At 31.5% G+C, this 20,137-nt stretch overlaps 4 protein-coding genes across 7 annotated transcripts; 2 read left to right on the forward strand and 2 right to left on the reverse strand.

Moving 5' to 3' along the window:
• The first annotated feature begins 10 nt into the window (after positions 1-10).
• On the forward strand, positions 11-7,056 carry Rap2l (Ras-associated protein 2-like). The gene is made up of 2 exons (XM_083095018.1): positions 11-459; positions 528-7,056. The coding sequence occupies exon 2, from the start codon at positions 735-737 to the stop codon at positions 1,278-1,280; it is 546 nt and encodes a 181-aa protein (XP_082951144.1). The 5' UTR covers positions 11-459; positions 528-734; the 3' UTR covers positions 1,281-7,056.
• Positions 7,057-7,761: 705 nt separating this feature from the next.
• On the reverse strand, positions 7,762-13,889 carry LOC145969135 (uncharacterized). Of its 4 annotated transcripts, XM_083094997.1 has the most exons (6): positions 13,519-13,888; positions 13,361-13,404; positions 12,408-12,763; positions 10,698-12,095; positions 9,590-10,596; positions 7,762-9,285 (listed from the first exon to the last, which is right to left on the reverse strand). In XM_083094997.1, the coding sequence occupies exons 3-6, from the start codon at positions 12,741-12,743 to the stop codon at positions 9,090-9,092; spliced, it is 2,937 nt and encodes a 978-aa protein (XP_082951123.1). In that variant the 5' UTR covers positions 12,744-12,763; positions 13,361-13,404; positions 13,519-13,888; the 3' UTR covers positions 7,762-9,089. The 4 variants fall into 4 exon arrangements, with proteins under 4 accessions (XP_082951123.1, XP_082951124.1, XP_082951122.1 ...); XM_083094998.1 differs by lacking the exon at positions 13,361-13,404 and having other exon boundaries at positions 13,519-13,889; XM_083094996.1 differs by having other exon boundaries at positions 13,361-13,888.
• Adi1 (acireductone dioxygenase 1) lies at positions 13,475-15,786 on the forward strand. Its single transcript, XM_083095017.1, has 4 exons — positions 13,475-13,744; positions 14,076-14,195; positions 14,714-14,893; positions 15,145-15,786. The coding sequence occupies exons 1-4, from the start codon at positions 13,622-13,624 to the stop codon at positions 15,277-15,279; spliced, it is 558 nt and encodes a 185-aa protein (XP_082951143.1). The 5' UTR covers positions 13,475-13,621; the 3' UTR covers positions 15,280-15,786.
• Positions 15,152-19,688, reverse strand: Rnrs (ribonucleoside-diphosphate reductase subunit M2). The gene is made up of 7 exons (XM_083095006.1): positions 19,239-19,688; positions 18,259-18,318; positions 17,967-18,152; positions 17,625-17,866; positions 17,184-17,412; positions 16,890-17,108; positions 15,152-16,660 (listed from the first exon to the last, which is right to left on the reverse strand). Exons 1-7 carry the CDS (start codon positions 19,299-19,301, stop codon positions 16,493-16,495), a joined length of 1,167 nt encoding a protein of 388 aa, XP_082951132.1. The 5' UTR covers positions 19,302-19,688; the 3' UTR covers positions 15,152-16,492.
• Between the last annotated feature and the right edge of the window lie 449 nt (positions 19,689-20,137).

A 20,137-nucleotide genomic window follows, 5' to 3' on the forward strand; every position in this document is an offset into this window, starting at 1 on the left:
GGAGGGGGCAGGAAGAGGAGAGGAGGCAGACGAGACGACAGCGACGGCCACGGGACGGGAGACGGGAACGGACAGAAAGACAGGCAGGCAGGCGGACCAGAGCCGAGAGAGCGAGTGTCGTCGTCGTTTACATGTACGTGCTCACGTATAAAGCGCGCGGTGTCGGGCCCCGGTGTCGTCATGTCCTCGCGTAGCCGCGTAATATCGTGGCAGCCTTGCAACGAGGCGGCGCAGGTCGATTCTCGATTCGCGTGATCCGTCTCGCCGCTTCTCGCTCGACAGTTCCGACTCGGCGTAACTCTTGTCGTCGATGCCTTTGTTCGCGGCCGGACGGAGGAGGACGGGCGCGGATTGTCGTCGCGACGAGGCGAGGACGAGGACGACGACGAGGACGACGACGAGGGCGACGACGGGGGCGACGACGAGAACGAGGGGAGCCTCGTTTCTTTAGCCTGGCTGGTAGGTGAAGTGCTCGAGTGTGTACTCTGTGCTGGCGAGAGAAGGTGCGATAATCTGTCTCATTCCAGTCTCTATTCTCTTTCTCTGTCTATCTGTCTCTCCTCCCTCCGTGTCTTTCTCTCTCTCTCTCTCTTTCTCTCTGCGTGTGTGTCTTCTCTGCCTATCTCGGGTGAAACGGCGCTCCACACCCCGGCGCGGTCCTGGACACGTCCAAGAGGAGGAGGAGGCGACGGCGTAGAAGGAGGCGCGGAGGAGCCGACGACGACGACGACGAGATGCGCGAGTTCAAGGTGGTGGTCCTCGGCTCGGGCGGGGTGGGCAAGAGCGCGCTCACGGTGCAATTCGTGTCCGGCTGCTTCATGGAAAAGTACGATCCGACGATCGAGGATTTCTACCGCAAGGAGATCGAGGTGGACAACTCGCCGTGCGTGCTCGAGATCCTCGACACCGCGGGCACCGAGCAGTTCGCGTCGATGCGCGATCTCTACATCAAGAACGGCCAGGGCTTCGTCGTGGTTTATAGCCTGACGAATCATCAGACCTTCCAGGATATCAAGGCGATGAAGGAGCTCATTACGCGCGTCAAGGGCACGGAGCGCGTGCCGGTGCTGCTGGTGGCGAACAAGCTCGATCTGGAGCATCAGCGGGAGGTCGGCACCGAGGAGGGCCACCAGCTCGCGCAGCTCTGGGGCTGCCCGTTCGTCGAGGCGAGCGCCAAGAATCGCACCAACGTCAACGAGATGTTCGCCGAGATCGTGCGGGAGATGAACTTCAGCCCCGAGAAGGAGAAGAAGACCTACTGCTGCTGCAGCGTCCTCTAATACTTAATCAAAATCCCCGATGGTCCGGATTATTTACCCGCGGGCCGAACTAGGTGAAGGAAAATATAGTACAGTGTGTACAGTGTCTATTGCGATGTTACGAGGAAGAGCTCGTCGTTCTTCTCTTCATCGGCGTGCTTCGTTGCCGGTTGTCCTGGAACTTCCCTTCGCAGCCCTTTTTCAAGTCGTTCGCGGAGAGGCAGGGATATGCCAAGGGGAGATACGGTGTATAGTGGCTTTTGGACAGACCTCGTCGGTGTGTTGTCCTCCTGGAGGATCTTTCCTCTGGAAATTCCTCGGATCTTGGAAATATCTTCAACCTTGGAAATCTTTTCAGTCCAAAAATCTCTTCGACCCTGGGAACCTCTTCGATCTTGGAAATCTTTTCAACCTGGAAATCTTTACACAATGTGCTGCGCATCTACCAAGACTAACTTGCATTGAACGTTGTATGAATTTTTCAACGGAGGACTATGATTCTCTCCTTTTCTAATTCGGAAGACCGTCCGGCAAGCGGCGGCCGTTAAACACAGATATTTTATTATACGCGAATATAGTATTATTGTATGTAATATTATTGTAATATATATACATATACATATATATATATATATATATATATAAATAATATAGATTTAAGAAAGAGAGAAAGCGAGCGAAAGGTAGCTTTTCCTCGGCAAAAGGACCAATACTCCGCTCGCGTGAGAAAAGAGGTGTCGAAAACCGTAAAACCAAACTCGATATCGGCTTTCTGCTCAATTTCAGATAAAATTGTCGCATGTAGGTTTTGCGTTCTGGTTCACAAATTGAGACTGGGTGCTGTGCTAAGAAAAAAAGAGGAAATACTCGCAGACTTTGAAGGAATCACTGTGATGGTTGACCGTTATTGTACGGTGATAGATTCAGCGATAAGGGACTAAGTTTGAGAGCGAAAGTTTAATAGGATATATCGCATGATTTGCATGCAGTAGTAGTGCGAAGGTTACACGATCCATCTGATTAAAAGATAGTACGAAAGTGATTTGGTTTTGAGAGTACATTCTTCTTTGTGCAATTGTTCTATATTAATTTAAGCTAAGGAGGCTGATTAATGAGAGAGCGAGATATCAGTTAAACGTTTTTGTACGAAACGTTAGAGACATTAATGTACAGGATGTTTCATCTAATTTAATCATCCGAAAAATATCTTTGTTGCATTCTTAAAAATACAAAAAGATGTTTCAAAGAAATGGGATATTCAATTAGAGAGACATTCTAATGGTAACATTTGCCTTTTCTTTAAATAATTTCTTTTCGAAACATTTTAAAATATTCCAAGATATACTTTAAAAATCAAAACATCCTATATATTGGTTGTATAGTCTTATCACTTAACTATTTTATTGCACGCAAGAAAGAAAGACACTAGAAGAATGAAGTTTTATATGCGACATTCTAATGATTAAAGAATAACTCAATTTGTTGTGAGATTTCTTGTGATCCGTTGTGTAGCAAATACTAATACCTATTTTGGTTTCGCTTTAATGTCTGTTACAGCGCAATACTGTATTTGTAGACTTTAATATGCGAAAGAAACAAAGCAAACTAATATAATAGTGATATAAAATCGAATTTTAATAAGTTGAAGGTCAAAAGTCAAAGACAGCCTTTAATTTATTAGAATCTAACAAAATTGCAGACTGTTGTGACACATGACAGGAATAATTAAGAGGAACGTTTCGTAAGGCTAATTAACATAATAATGTCAATCTAAACTTGTAATTTGTAAGCTTTGTACGGTAAAAAAAAGTTTGTATTGTATAAACTGCAAGACTGCACGTTTAACTTGATTGTTATAGGATTGATGACTTTATAACGAGTGATTTTACACACCAATGACAGAACACAATAGTTTAGCCATAGTAGAGTTTGAAAAAAATCGCGGGAATTCGCACTGATCCCTTCAACTGCAAATTGTAAATGCGTATTACTATTTATTGTTGATAATGACAACATCAATATGAAAAGTATCGTAATCTCAGAAATCACAAAATTTCTATAATGATGAATAATAATGGAATCTCAAAAATCACAGAATCTCCATAATGTTAAATGAGAATAAAATCTATAAATTTTTTTTGAGAAATATTATTTGTATCTACATGAAAAATTGTAAAATCTTAATATACTTCATTAAAAATTTTCTATATAATAATGGAACATTAAAGATATTTACAAAAAAAGTATCAAATGATTATGTAATTGAAAATATTCAGAACTGCAATTACGGTACTTTTTATTGCTTTCAGAGAAAAAAACCACAATCTTACTGTATGAAATATCGTTGAATTTGCAAGTGCAAAAATTTGATGCATGTAAAAAGAAGTTAGTACACGACAGTTCTCTTTCTCGTAGGTAACGTAAAATTGATCGAGTGCTTCAAAAATTTTGTCAATTTTGTCACTTATTAATTTATTGTCAAAAATGTAAAATTATTCTTTAATTCTAAAGATATGCGATTACAAAATTTGATAAATTTTTATAATCATATTTTTCGTTATCTCATGTATAATTACACTTTTTTTTATATTTTATAATTATATTTTTCACATTAGTTTCTTATGTGCTCTGAATTTTAAATTTATTTATATTGCAATTTTGTCGATAAAAATAATGTATTACTTGCATCCTCTTCATAATATATAAATGACAAAAATTGTTTCTCTTTCGCATCATATCAATAATCAGTTCTTGATAGTTTTTAATCATTAATCGATTTCGTGAACTGTAATAATGATAAGGTGTGTGTAATATTTCTCGTGTGTGATCAATCGTATTATCTGATGTTAAATATCATTTCTGGCGATAAACACAGCGTAACAACAGTCGTTATGTGTTATTCAGTTTGATGCGTTGTTATTTAACTCTTGGATGTATAAAAGAATTGTTATTTTTTTATATTTCCAAAACTTTCCGAGATTGAAAATCTTTCTCTGAATTTAATTTTTAGAGAAGCCCCAAATCTATCTTCTGACAATATTCAATTTGAATTTGTCGATTTTTCAGATTTTAAATTTTTTGTGAACAATCGTTTAGCAAGCTGTCATATCTAAGAGTTAAATGCAAAATAGAAATATAAACTAGTAGTCACTCAAGATCCTTTTGGCGATCTTATTGAAAGATATCGTTTTGCGAAAAGATTTATAATTTGTGTAGCCTCCGTATTTTAATTTATAATTTTAACGCATGTATTGTTTCAATCGTATACGCGCAATACTATTTTTCGGTACTTTAGAGGGAAATTGCGGAAAAATTAAGAGCTAAAAAAAACAATAAAAAAAGAACAAAATAATGAACTGATGTACAGTATTTCTACGATTGGTAGTTAGATCGATCTTAGATATTTTTGGGAGGAGATATCGTTCATATACTTTGAGAGAGAGAACATGTGTGGAATTTTAAATATTGTGAAAGAGCGCTATCGGTGCACGCAATCTTTGAACGGCACTCTCTGTATTCTTCTTTTTTTTTCTTTCTTTCCGGAGCCTCGTATGTTAAAAAAAAGCAAGAAAAAAAAAATTAACGAGGCTGGCGCCGGAAACTGCGGTCGCGAATTATCTTGTGGTTCAAAGACGAAGGAACGAAACGTTTCGCTTTAAGCCAACTACTTTGTCATGGTCTCGTGGAAAATTTTTAGTATCTCGCTGTGATCACGTAACTCCGCACCTTTTGTATATCGAATAACAATAATCGAAGCCTTTTCCCGGCTTCGATCGAAGGGCCTCTTTGTAAAGCGTTTTAAAATCACCGTCATCACTTGACTTGTGTAGCACACTTCTTACGTTTTTCGTCCTGTTATAATACCTTGTAATAGGTACATATACACACGAAACACAAAGGACGCACAAGGCCGTCGTCTGCCTAGATAGCTCACCAAGTATTTGATATACTTGAAAAATCTATTTATATATTTGTACGAGGAGAAAGAGAGAGAGAGAGAGAAAGAGAGCCGTGCCACGTGTCTCTCGCGCGTCCAACTCTCAAGATTGCATACGCTATTTTTCTAAGGCGGCATCTGAAAATTTTTATCGCAAGAGATCTGTAATAAGAAAAACGAATTCTAATTATAATAAATTATAATGTTTATTTGGGGAGCTATCGTCGGCAGAGAAAAGCGTCAAGAAAGGATCGCGCTGGAGTCCTGGTGACGGCCAGCATATCATACACCTAAGGACCAGAATTGTTTCTCTCTCCTTCAAATTTTACTTGACGATCGGCGAATTAGTTATCTTCCTATGTGTCGAAGGAACATCGTGAAACATCGCGATGCGATATACAAAGATGTGTATAATGCAACAATTCGCGTACAGTTGGCGATACATACGTGCGCATTTGTTATGCAACTGGGTCATGCACACATACATATATTAATTAATAATTGGAGTAAAGAGAAAAAAAAGAAAGAGCAGGAAAAACACCACGATTTAGATATGTGTATATCGGCCTTTCAGTACTACTACCTGCGTATCTGATATATTGAGTACGAAATACGTTATATATTTTTTACAATGTGAAGAATCTGTAAATATATTATATAGCGAGTCGAAGTATACATAATAAAAGCTAATTATCTTGAAACACTTCAGAGGAGATGAAATATTTCGAAGTGAATATCTCTTATAGCGAAACAAAAGAAAAATGTGCATAATAAACCGAGTGCAGTCTCTTTTTTTCGTGCACGGCTGTGCAAAATGCTTTATTATAATTATAAGAATCATCCATGTGGGCAAATGAAACTAGAATGTTTCAATTATTTTTGCAAAGCTTTTTCATCGTAGTAATTTTTTGCGTCAATTTGTTTCATTCTTTTCCTATAACGGTAGAGATAGTTGCTTTTCATAATTATTTCAAGATATATTTTCCTACGAAAAATACTCTGTTAATAGTTATTTTCTTATGCTCGAATTATTTAAAAATATTTTCACTCGAAAAATTAAAATATTTAAGATAGCATCTTTGACGAATTAGTTAAATGGATACCAAATAATTGGCTTTAACAGGCTTTTACGTTGAAGTACCAGCATGGGAATCTAGTCATGAATGAGTAAGGCACTTATAAATCGTAGTTGCATTTGCAATCTTCGGATATTTTTCGACCAGAGAATGATCATCACGATTTTTCCTCTCTATTTTACTCGATTGACGAGATATTTTTTTTAGCTTGAAATTGTCTCGCTCGTTGCAAAAGTATCAAATCAGATCAGATTTGAAGTTGTGCCCATCGAGATGTAAATTTTTCTAGCTTTACAAAGATGAAAAGTCAGAGTAAAGATTAGTGCACATTTTTCTCTTTATTCGCAAGTTTTTTTTTTCTTTTTTTTCACTTACTAACCATTGCAACAATAGCATTTGGCGCTATCAAATATAATGAGATTAGAATTCTGAAACCGAGATTAGTTTGCTACCGATTGGACATGCGATAATAAAAATAGGATATATCTACTTATAATTTTGTTTTTCCGATCGATTTTGCTTGAAGTCGCAATTTCACTGAAATGTGTTATGTTAAATCTAAATTGTTTACGGGGAAATCGGTTTAAGTTATTCTTAAGTGCGGATCGTTCGCGCAGCATAATATTTCCGTTGTAATGATATCGAATTTATGAGATATTAGTTGAGTAATCATAATTCGATTTGTACGATGATGAAAAAATTTAATGTCGTTTGTGATTTAAGAAGAGACTCTTGATTAAAACGATCGCATATATGTTTTAAAATAAAATCCTTTTATATTTCATTTTGCATTTTTTTCACGTGTATTTTATTGATCAATCATCAGTGCAATTCCTATATAATATTCATTAAATACACATGGAGATAGAATCATGTTCTGTGAAAGACAACCACGAAAAAATCACTAATATTAACTCGAATAAGTACTCGATGAGATCTTATCAATGATTAAGATGAAAATATTAAAAAGAAACCTTTAAAATATTGTTAAACCGATAAAACAATTAAATATTAAAATAAAATATAAAATTATTAATAAAATATAAATTAATATATCTTTTATTAATAATTTATAACTATAATAATATAATATTTTATTAATATTTATATTAATAAAATATAAATTTATTATTACGTAGATTAAAAGATGTGATTTTTAAATTAATAAAAAAATATAAATTTTTTAATTAATTTAAATAATCAAATACTTCGTAAATAAATTTTTTTATAGTAATATAAGTTTTTATCAAATATAGAAAACAAAAATAATCATCTTAAATAACGCGCGTATGTACAAAATAAATTAATACCTATTATTTCCTATTTGAGACATATGATTTATATTGACACTTGATTCTTCTTACTTCGATTTCTCTCAATTCGACTTTTGATTGACTTGTATGTACACAATCACATGTATCAAGCATATTGGATTTTGAATTTTTCGAAAAAACTTTTTAAGCGGTATTTTAAAAAAAAGACACTAAAATGATTGCTTGTAATGTATTTTTTCCTATATATATACAATAATATATCGGCAGTTTTTCTGTCGTGGCAAAGCCAAAGAGATGCTTCTACGCATAGAATCTTTCATACGATATAAAAATAATCGAATTAGAGTGCAAATTCTTTGAGAATAATTCTTGAAAAAAAAATTTACACGATTGTATAATTTGTTTGTTTCCGTCTTCTTATATAAAGTATGACGTTTATCTCTTTAAATTATTTTTTTGCGCAATCGAGCATTCTTTCATTGTCTTCTGTCTCTTTACACGACTATCTTGTAAGATTATTGCTAAATTCACATAATCGATATATATATATACGAAAATTAACATATTTGTTCCGAGGTAGGTAAAAATCAGTGCAGCTACAAAAGAAACTAACGAAAAATATGGTATATTGCAAAACTGCAATCTTTCAGAATTATTTACAAGATAATTCTTTTTTTTTCTTCACACAAATTTTTTTGCAAAGCAAAATACAAATAAATACGAAACTACATTGATTATAGTTACAATACCTCTATAATTATAAATATATAAATAATAACATTTGTAAGTATTACAAATTGTAATTATTTGTATATTTGTATAATTTGTGCAAGTAATTACAATTATTTTAAAAAATAATTATTTTTTAAAAATAATTGTAAACAAAAAGTAGAAAAATACGATCACAATACTTTTCAATAGTTCTCTTAAAGGAAAGTTCTTTCAAAAAATTTTTATCATCTCGTTTCTATGTGATATTCGTTTCACTATTTCGCTACTTAATGGTAAGTATATTGTATAGAACAATTTGTATACTGTAGCATTTGTTAGAAAAATAATTATTAAAGACTCGCGAAATCGATTAAATGTTTTAAAAATTTCAAAATAATATTTAGCAATGCATTATTTTAAAAGAATACCATATTTTCATCGAATAACGTATAAATTTAAAAAATGTTTTCACAGATCCCTTTTTACATTATTAAAAATTTTTATAAAATTTTTAAAACGTTTAATCTTAAATTTTTTTGCAAGTAAATAATTACATAGTGCGATCAATGGTAAAAAATATTAATAGTAAAAAAATATCAATATTAAATATAATGTAAAGTGTATTTGCATACTTCGTCTTTCTCAATTTCACGTAAAAAAGAAAAACGTTGTTGTAAAGTGCCTTATTCAATATATCAATTGAGAAGAAAAGATGTATTTTAATGGAAATACTTTACGACAATGTCATATATACTTTTTTACATAAAATCGAATATACATCAAAGAAGACGACGTATGCGAATATTGTTTTTACACTTTATTTAAGCTAAGATTATATTTCCTTTTTAGCTAATATAATATCCCGTATTCGCTCGATGCAACGATGTGTCCCTTTGTTGGATATCTTGATGCATTCGCACACAAACTTGTAGGAATTAAACATATCGATTTCTTTGCTAGTTAACTTGCGAGCTTCGTCTAGTACTTGTGTGTCTTTCAAACTTTTCTCATCATCTGAATCGCTTGAGCTAAAATATATAAATTTTACAATATTATCGCTTCTCCTTTTTTATTTTGTATATTTTATTCTACAACATATATAGAATTCTCTTTTCTGACAAAAATATAGTTAATATTTTAAAAATTTATTGTTTTCTTTTGAAATTAAATAATGGAAATTAAATAATGGAAATGATAAAAAAAGGAATTGAAATAAATTAAAAAATATATAAAAATGAAAATCACTACTATAATACATGAAAAAAATTATATTAAATGAAATAAAATTATATAATATTTAAAGTGAAATATATATATTACGTTTATACTCACTTTTCAGATTCTTTTATAGGCGTCATTAGTCCCTCGCATCGAACGAGGTACACGTCGATCCAGTCGTTGACCTCATGGAAATAACGATCTATATACGAATATGAATTCTTGATTAAGATGTCCTTGATACGTGCAAGCAAGAAGCCATACATTTGACCGAGGCATGTTCTATCAGTCGTATCTTTTAAAGAATGCAAGGTTTTTAGCAGGATACGGCGGATCGCCACTTGTTGATCGTTCGTATTGTGATTAATGTGCGCAAACACATCGCAAAAGTTCACAAGAGCGCGTATCAGCGATACGAACGTGTCATTGGGAAACGTGTTATCAAATATCAAAGCGAGATGCGCTGCTTCGCCAGTGATCCGCAGCACATTTTCGTAGGCCTCCATCTCGTCGGTCCAACCAAAGTTGCACCAGAATATCGTTGTCAATTCGAGCGCGAAAATCTCGTATTCCTTTTCGGTGGCATGCAAAATCATGTGACGTAGAAAACTTTCCCGATCGAGTCGGAAGGATTGGACATGTTCGCGCAATTTGGGCTCGCATCGCGGATCTGTGCGCAGTCGTCGATGTATAATGAAGCAACGTCTCTCATAATCCTGGATTATATCCAAGATACTGCCGTTGAGTATATGCCACAGAGGTGACAATCGCGCCCGATCGATTGGCTCCACGCAGTCATCAATTGCGTCGATCACTTCGCGCTGTTGATTCACTGTTAGTATATTTGGTATATAAAACAAGGCGTTCAATATGCGCGTTATATGATTTATCAAGTCGTGAATAATGCTTCTTAAGCAGGTTGGCTCGCATCTTCTTATCAACGACATTTTCTTAGTTAACGCTATGATCAGTAGCGGGTAATCCATTTTGGGAGTGCAAACTCTTTCCATCACGATATCATATATATGCATCAGTACGCAGAGAAAGTTGAAGTAGTGGAAACTGCTATCAATTAGATAGGGGATGTAGACAATGTTCATCAGATCATCCGGAGTTATCAACTGTGGAAAAGAAATTATGAAAAATAAAAAATAATAAAAAAAAAATACTAATAAATATTTATCCTCATATCTTAATATAATAATATTATACACATTACTACCTTATGGTCAAGTACGGTATTCATAAAAATTGGAAAATGCTTGCAAGACCAAGTAACATTCTTTTGCAAGCAGACATCCTTCAAGATGTATATCAGCAGATTGTATTCGTTGGTTTTTTGTATAATAAAGAACGATCGCAAGAGCAATATGTCCTTTAACGAAAACATAATATTCTCGTATTTGTTGCATCCTATCGCAATCTCCACAAGTGTAGTTAGTACTTTTTTTGCATTCAATAGAAGAAAAATCAGGAGAATAAGCAGCTTTTCAGATTCGGCTATGCACGCATCGCGTTGCATAAACTTTATGAAGAGTTTATGATTGTACAAGTATTCTAAACGATTATCATCAAAATGTCGCAGCACATATTTTATTACGATGTAATACACATCTTGCACGTTTTGCTGCAATATCGTTCTCAATACCAAAACATAAGCTTGATATTTCTCTACTTCAGTGTGCGAGGTCGCGAACATCTGATGGAGATATTCAAGTAAAATGCAGCAATCGTCTTTTTGCAATAATTGTATTCTCTCATTGATGAAACTCAGTATAGAGGTATCCCATTCCTTGTAACGTTTCATCAATTCTTTCATACCATTTGGTTTGCCGTTGGCAATGCCATGACAAAGTTCTTGAAGAGTTAACAAACATTCCTTGCCATTTACCGAACCTAAAAGTTGCTGAATACAATGGGATAGATGATCGTTATTTTTCAGAAATTCATTCTCCTTCATGAAATTTATGAAATAGTGGCATTCAATGACAATAGCACGCTGTAGTGGAATCATAATATTTTCAGTGTCATTAACTTCTAGCCAGCCCATATATTCATAACAATCAACCTGCTTAATTTGGTTCAGCAATAAGGAGATTAGTTCCTCATCCAATGTCGTCACAATAGATTGCACTTTATCAACAGGAAGCGTGCAATAATAATTTACACGATTGTGAGCGACATTGCCATATGTGAGCTTTAACAGTTTTTCTTCATAAAGATTGTCTGTGTAAGACTCTATCTTTTTACTCATGCAGAATTTAATATGGCGTAAAATGCACTTCAGAAGAAGTCCATGTTGCTCGTATCTCGCCACTTCAGATAACTCAGAGGAACCCATATACCTGGGACTTCCGAGCAGATCCAACAGTGCCTGAAAATTCGCTACTAATTGGCATGCGCGTTCCGTTATATCCTTCTCTGATAGTGTGCCTAAGTTCAACCGCAGGCATTTTTCGTATATTTTGTTATTCAGAGCGAGAATCAAACATTTGGCACGTGGTATATCCAATTCATCTATACATTTAATCGCTATATCCAGAATGTCCACACATAGATCCAATGGTATGTACATGAGTGATTCAACTAGTATGTACTCGCACTTTATGCGCCATATTATCTGTAAATTTTAATAAAAATAAAGCAAATATAAAAGTTATGATATACATAAGCTTAAATATAACAATATATGATTAAATGTAATTCTTTTCAATTTTTTAATTAGGAGAGTATCATAAATTATATTGGCATAAAATTATGTCAAAAATATAATTAGTAACATATATAGTTATTTGATTTCAATTGTAATATTGAAAATACAATTAAAAATTTATAAAATATGAAAAAACATATATTCTCTTATAACATTAATTAAACAAATTTTTAATATATCTAAAAGATATTTCCTGTTAAATAATAATATATGTATTACCTGTATAAAAAGATACGGTGATAAAATAGGCCAGATACCAACCAAGTGACCATAGAGCAAGTCTTCTAGAAGAAGATGATGTGAGGAAAAATTAGTATTTAAGAGAAAATAATTGTAACACTGAGCAGAAGTAAAAGTGATGGTTCTGATCTTGTTGTGATTATTGTCTTCAGGGAATAGATCGTATTTTTTAATAATGTCAATGATGGCCTCTAGCAACTCATCAATGAAACATGAAGTTTCCTTTGTTGCTCTGGACGAGATAAACTTTAACTGACCATATTCTTGCTCTTTCTTTAATAAGAGCTTCTGCATATCCTGGGAATACTCGTCCATCTCCAGCGGGAAGATATTAGCTTAAAAAATAAGAAAAACATTTAGTGAAATAATCTCAAATATAATAAAATATAACATTTTCAAGATAAAAATTGTGTTTATAAAGTAAATAATGATAATAGAATAAATGTAATATCTGCTCCATTTTTCAATAGAAGATTCTGGACCTTATTAAAATGATATGTATAAATATGCATTGAAATTCTCTTGTCGCTGGGGAAACCAGAGGAGGCGAATTTTTTCATTATAATATATAATGTTACTTAATATTAAATTAATTAATATAATAATATATAAACATGTAAAGTATAAAAATAGATATATAAAAATAAATAGTTAATATTTATTAATTGAATAGATCTTCAGCAATAGCAGAATTACAATAATTTCTGATAATAGTAATAACGGATAATGATAGAAATGAAAGTAAGTTACCTATATCATCAAAAGATTCAGAGGTCTGGCTATGCCAGATTCTAAACAGATGATATAAAATGAAAATAAAACAAAATATTGATAAACATAAAAGAAATTTATAATAAATATATAAGAGATCACACATTTTTTAAAATTAAGATTATAATTCGACGATACAAATGCGAAAAAATCAGGCTTACTGAATTCTCGAATTTAACGGAAGTCTCTCGTTTAAACTCGTCCTCTTGATCGTCATAAACAATCATTGATAAACATTGTATTATTTGTATACTTTCCCTCGGTTTCCTTATCGTCGATAAAGACCGGCAATTCGTTTGATAATTATCTGATCGCTTACGTCATAGTAGCTGATTAAACACGAAAGTAAAACGCAAAAAGTCCGCTCTTCGTCTTCGTTCTCCTCGTTTCGTCCTCGACTCGAGTTCTTTGTTCGAACAACGATGGTGCGAGCTTGGTACATGGATAGCAACGATGCCGATCAACGATTGGAACATCACAGGCAACCGCCGGAATTCGTGTCGCTGGATCACCTATTTGCCGTGACGGGTGTCGAATATTTTAAGGTTAAGAAACTCGCGATATATATATCGAAAAATACACACAATCAGCTGATAATAAAAATTTGGCCAAAATTTTGAAATTGCCTAAAACTGAACGATATTTAATCATGCACATTGTTTTATATTATTAAATGTAAAATGTAATATGTACACACGTAAATTATAACATTTAATGTGTTACTTTAATATTAATAATATGTTATATAATACGCATACATACAATTGCGTAAATAAGAATGTTATACATAATAAAAATTTTAGTTTATAATAATAATTAATTAATATAATAATAATTTTAATTTATAATAATAGTTTTTTAAATATACTTTTTTAGATAAATCATCTCAATTATGGCACAGATGCTATCTTGAAGAAATTACGCGAGAAACGCGGTTATACATATGAAGATGAAATAACATGCTCCAAAGAATGTTTACAAAATTATGAAGAAAAGGTATAAGAAAAATATGTATTATTTCTAATTAATTTTGATTGTTATTACAGTAGCAGATGTATCGATTAACTACTAAAGTTCAAGCTTTAGATTTTGAAAAAATAACCATTGATAAAAAAATTAGTATAGAAATATACAAATTTTATTGTCATTTCTTACAGAATCATGTTTACTTAATATTAGATCAGTTGGAATTTGAACAAGTAGCTTGAAATTTAGTTTGGTTTATTTCTTATCTAATTCATTTTGCTAATAAGTTTAACAAACTTTTTCAGAAATGTTAAAAGATACACATTTCAAAATCTTGTGATTTTTTTTCAAATATTTATTTGTTAAGAAATAATTTATATATGCAAATGTTTAATTTATAAATTAGTAAAATGTTCTTGTATCACTTACTCTATATTTACATATAATAATTATAACTTATATGTAATTTACTGTACATTACATATAGAAAATTTTCTTAAATTTTTGTAATTATATCGATATTCATCTAAATATTCATAAATCTTCAGTTAAGAAATTTTTTCACTGAACATCTTCACACTGATGAAGAGATACGCCTAGTTCTGGATGGATCTGGTTATTTCGATGTAAGAGATAATAACGATGAATGGATTCGGATTGAAGTTAAGGCTGGTGATCTAATAATCATACCTAGTGGGATTTATCATCGCTTTACTTTGGACATTAATGTAAGTATGCGCTCATCAATATCTTCTTATCTATCTTCTTTTCAAATTTTTTCTTAAAAATATAGTAAAGAAAGTAAACAACTTTTTAATAAGTTTTAAAAATTTGTAATTCTATTAAAGGCTCTTTTCATTGTTCATATTGAATTATAAAATGAGAAATGATAAGTTACATGGATTTTTTTTGCAAGAAAAATTCTCTTTGAATTCTAAAAAGAAATTTTTCTTTAAAATTTTCAAATAAATTCTTTTAGAATTACATAAAGGCAAAGAGATATTTTATTGGAGAGCCAGTTTGGCTGCCATATAATAGACCAGCTGATAACATGGAGTGTCGCAAACAATATCTCAAACAATTGCAGAAAGGATTTGAAGTACCTTCCTTCTAATAAACTTCAATACTACATGGACTTCCACAAAAATATATTTTTCTATATTTTATATATTGTATATATTTTTCATGACATATGTTTGAAATATTAATAAATATATATAATAATGAAATAATAAGAAATAAAATTTGGTTGTAAAAAATCAAAGTATCTTCCTTCAAGCGTTCTTATTTTCTAGAATCTTTTTTTCAGCAAATAATAAATAATAAAAGCTTCGAGGAAGATACTTTGATTTTCTACAATCAAATTTTATTTCTTATTATTGTTTACATATTCATGTGAAAAGACTTAATCTTATAAATACTGTTTTAAGTACCAACTCTCAATTCCAAAGTGTAACAGAGATTCTGATTTATATAATTATTCATCCAAATTTATATGTACGGTTTCTTTTAACACATCCAATTGTTAAGTACATAGCACTTTATAACATAATAATGATAAACTATTACTTTATATTTTAACTCTTTTTAATGAGAATATAATAATAAAGTCTAAATATTATCAATTTGTTCATTTATAAAATAAACCATTTTCATATCATAAAAAGAAATTTTTGAAAAGTGTTAGATATTGTAATAATGTTAATAACATAGAATTTTAATTAATTATAAGTCTACATTAAAGATAGCAGTCAATTTCTCAAAAGTTTGTCCAATAATGATGACATTAATAAAAAGTAATTAAAGTTGCTACTTTTTAGGATTAGTACATTTTTACTTTTCTGAAAGTTTTTTTGTTAATTAGTTACACACAATAGAAGAAAAATGAAAATTAAATATAAAACTACGAATGCATTATATTTTTTTGAAGCACATTATTGAAAAAAAAGAGTAAAAATGACTTTAAAAATGACTATAATTATAAAGACTATAATGAGATTATAATGACTATAGAAAGATTATAATGACTATAATTATAAGAGTAAAAATGACTTTAAAAATGACTATAATTATAATAGAAAATGCATTCTTAATATTTTTCTTATTAATGCCATCAGATTATGCATATATTTTATAAATATTTTACAAATGTCTTTCTGTCACATAAAAATATTTGTCAATTACTTTTAGGCTTATTGTTAGTATAAAAAGTTATTCCAAAATTAAATATGAACATTATTATACAGCATTTTTTCTCCTTCTACGAGCAAATATATATATATATATATGTATACGATATTTATACATTTAAAAAAAATCTTTTAATGTTAAAAATTCGCACTAAATACTACGCCCGATGTATTGCTCCTTTTCTGAGAACCCTCCTCTGCGACTCCGAATTTTTTGTATTCACCTACTTTCTTTTCGAAGAAATTTGTTTTGCCTTCCAGAGAGATAAAGTTCATAAACGAGAATGGATTCTCCGAGTGATAAACCTAATATTTTATATTATAATATTAAAATTAATTAGATGAATTAAATAGATGAATTATGAAACAAAAATGAAAGTTTTGAAATTTTATAAGGATGATAATGAAAAAAGGAAAAATAAAAAAAGAGAGAAAAGAAATTAAAACAATTTAAAATTTCATGATAATAATATTATGTAAAAAAAATGGATAGATTAAAATAGTAATAAGATAATAAGATTTTTGTATACATTACTTTTTCAAATCCTAATGCGACGAACAATCTATCCGCGACGAATTCGATGTAGCTGCACATGAGTGTACAATTCATTCCTATCAATTGGACTGGTAACGCTTGTGTTAAGAATTCCTGTTCAATTTCTACAGCATCCATTATAATTGATTTTACACGTTCAAAGGATGGTTTTTGTACAATGTGTTTAAACATTAAACATGCAAAATCGCAATGTAATCCCTAAAAGTGAATATAAATAAATGAACAATAAATTTATATAAGTATATACAGATATAATTAAGTTAATTTACTAACTTCGTCTCGTGAGATGAGTTCGTTACTGAAAGTGAGACCTGGCATGACTCCCCGTTTCTTCAACCAAAAGATTGAGGCAAAACTGCCACTGAAGAAGATACCTTCAACCGCCGCAAATGCGACTACGCGTTCAGGAAATGTGGCACTCTCGTGATTGATCCAGTTTAATGCCCAATTAGCCTTCTTTCCTACACTAGGAAGTGTTTCGATTGCATTAAACAAGAAATCTCTGTAAATAAAATTATGGCACATATATTAATGCATTTAACATAATTAAAATTATTAATTTAATTTAAATAATAAAATAAATAAATATATTAAATAATGAATATGTATATATAATAGCGTGTGTGTGTGTGTGTGTATATATATATATATATATAATTAATATTATTTCTTAATTAATATAAGTAATAGTATATGGCCAACTATAGCACTTACTTTTCTTTTGGATCGGAAATATAAGTTTCAATAAGCAAGGAATACATTTCAGAATGAATGTTCTCTATGGCAATTTGGAATCCATAGAAACAACGTGCTTCAGCAATTTTTACCTCTTGACTGAATCTCTCAATCAGATTCTCATTAACGATTCCATCAGAAGCAGCAAAGAACGCCAAGACATGAGAGATAAAGTATCTTTCGTCAGAATTAAGCTTTTCTTCCCAGTCTTTTTTATCCAACTAAAAAGTTAAAATGCATTGTTATAGAAAATTTAATGAAAAATTTATTAAAATTTATTTGTATACCTTCAGAAATATGTATTATAATATAATAATTTACCTTGTGAAGAGGTACTTCTTCTATGGTCCAAAAGGATGCCACAGCTTTTTTGTACATATCCCAAATATCAGGATATTGAATGGGGAAAATCACAAAGCGATTTGGACCTTCCTGAAGGAGTGGTTCCAATTCTGGATTGAACTCTTCCTTGAGTTGTATTTTTTGCACAGCTTTTGTCTTGGAAAGCTATACAAGTTTATTATTTGTATTAAATGTTTTAATTAATGAAATTTCAATATGAAATAAAACATATCAAGATACTAAAATCATATAATAAGGAAATTATATTTACTCCATTTTTCAATCCATCTTGAGATATAGTTGGTAATATGCATGATTTCTTTGGTGAAGTCTGCAAAAAGAAATTGTAATTAATCTAAGTTTAATAAAACAATATATAATCTAAATAAGTTCTCTTTAATAAAAGAAGATTATAGAAAAAGAGTAATAATTGCTATTATATTATTTATTTAACCATATTATTAAAGTAATTACTAATAATTTAATGAAATCTTTTCACAGTTCAAACATTGTATTATATAATTTGAAAAAAATAGTATGAATTATATATAAAATTTTAATTGAAACAAATTGTTTCTGAGCAATATATAATATAATTTTGATATAATAATTTGAAGATAAAGTCAATAAAATTGCAAAATGTTTCACATTAAGAATTTTCTGTTATTATTTGTTATAAATTCAAAATTAATTGTTAATCAGAATATCTACATTTGAGCTATTGAAAAGTATTAACCTAAATAAATCCCAAGTGAAAAAATTCCATAGTACATTATTCTTAGAAAATCTTTTCACCGTTCACCCTAGGTTACTGATAACGATATCATCAAATATATATAATGATAAAACATTCTGATGAAAGATAGAGCACATTCTGAGTAATTCTTAGCTTAAATTAGACGTAGAAGCCGTGTATGTGTGTATATATTGTTTAAATATTCTGTTCGTACATTAAATAAATTTGCGTTTTGATCTAAATACTATTATTAATATTATTATTTCTTTTTTGTGCTCCAAAATATTTCTCCCTTGTATGTATTCTTTTTATTGCATTAATGAACGGCAGATTTATGTTCGACATGTGTTCAACATTATCACCATTGTCGGGAAAATTTGACAGAAGAGATATGGGAAGAGATGCGATAGAAAGAAAAAAAGGTGATCCTTAAATGAATAAATGTAGAAGATAGGGAATGAAGGAAATAGCGTACTCTGATATAACGAGTAATATAACGAATACACGACACTCACGTGCAACGATACATCTTCGAGGTGCTTGCGGACGTTTTCCTTGGTATATTCGTGCAACGCCATCGTGTTTTTAGTAGAATTGCTGTAGAATTTCCAATGTCGAGATTAGCGATGACGGATAGCTCCGTTTCGGCGAACGAAGGAGGAAGGACTGGGAAGGACTGAACACTTTACGCGGCAAAATTATCTCGATCGGTGTCTCATTGGCCTCTCTCGCCGGCACTTCGCGCCCAAAACATCAGCTGCCAATCAGCTGATCGCGTCTTGCCGCCAATTTTCATACTTTTCGTCTCTCTTTTTCCTCTTGCTGTCACGTTTTGTCAGAAATAATCGAAAATGAATTTTTTGCGACGAAAAGAGGTGATCTGTTGGCGAAAATTATTTCTGCAACGTTCGACAATTCCAATAGTTTCTTGCGCCTTTTACGAGACTGCGCGATAAGTGTCACGGCTGGTTATCATTTCGGGTTCGTTCAAAAATCCTATTCATAGGAGAGACTACAATTGAATTAACCAATCAGAACGAAAAAGCATTCTTTGTCCTGATTGGTTAATTCAATTGTAGTCTATCCCATGAGTAAGATTTTCGAACTAGTTTGAGGAAGAACATACGTGACGTAACGGAGGATTCCATTCAATTATTTCTTGAAAAGAATATACTATCATAATTTTAAATTCGTGACAAGAAATTCAAATTACGTCTGTTGTTATATTTGCTTGTGCATTTCTTACTTTATCTCTTTTCCTTTGCTTTACATTTATAAAGTATATATTTTTATTTTATATTAAATAGAAATTGCGATATTTAAGAAAAATTACGTTAAAAAGAATAAACTTTTATCTTATATAAAAAAATATATGGCATAAAAATCAATAAAAATTTAGTATAATTTGCAAGTA

This window comes from Camponotus vicinus, unplaced genomic scaffold, assembly GCF_025532165.1.
Source record: "Camponotus vicinus isolate PSW18456_S1 unplaced genomic scaffold, iyCamVici1.0 SCAF_3, whole genome shotgun sequence".
Classification (NCBI taxonomy): domain Eukaryota; kingdom Metazoa; phylum Arthropoda; class Insecta; order Hymenoptera; family Formicidae; genus Camponotus; species Camponotus vicinus.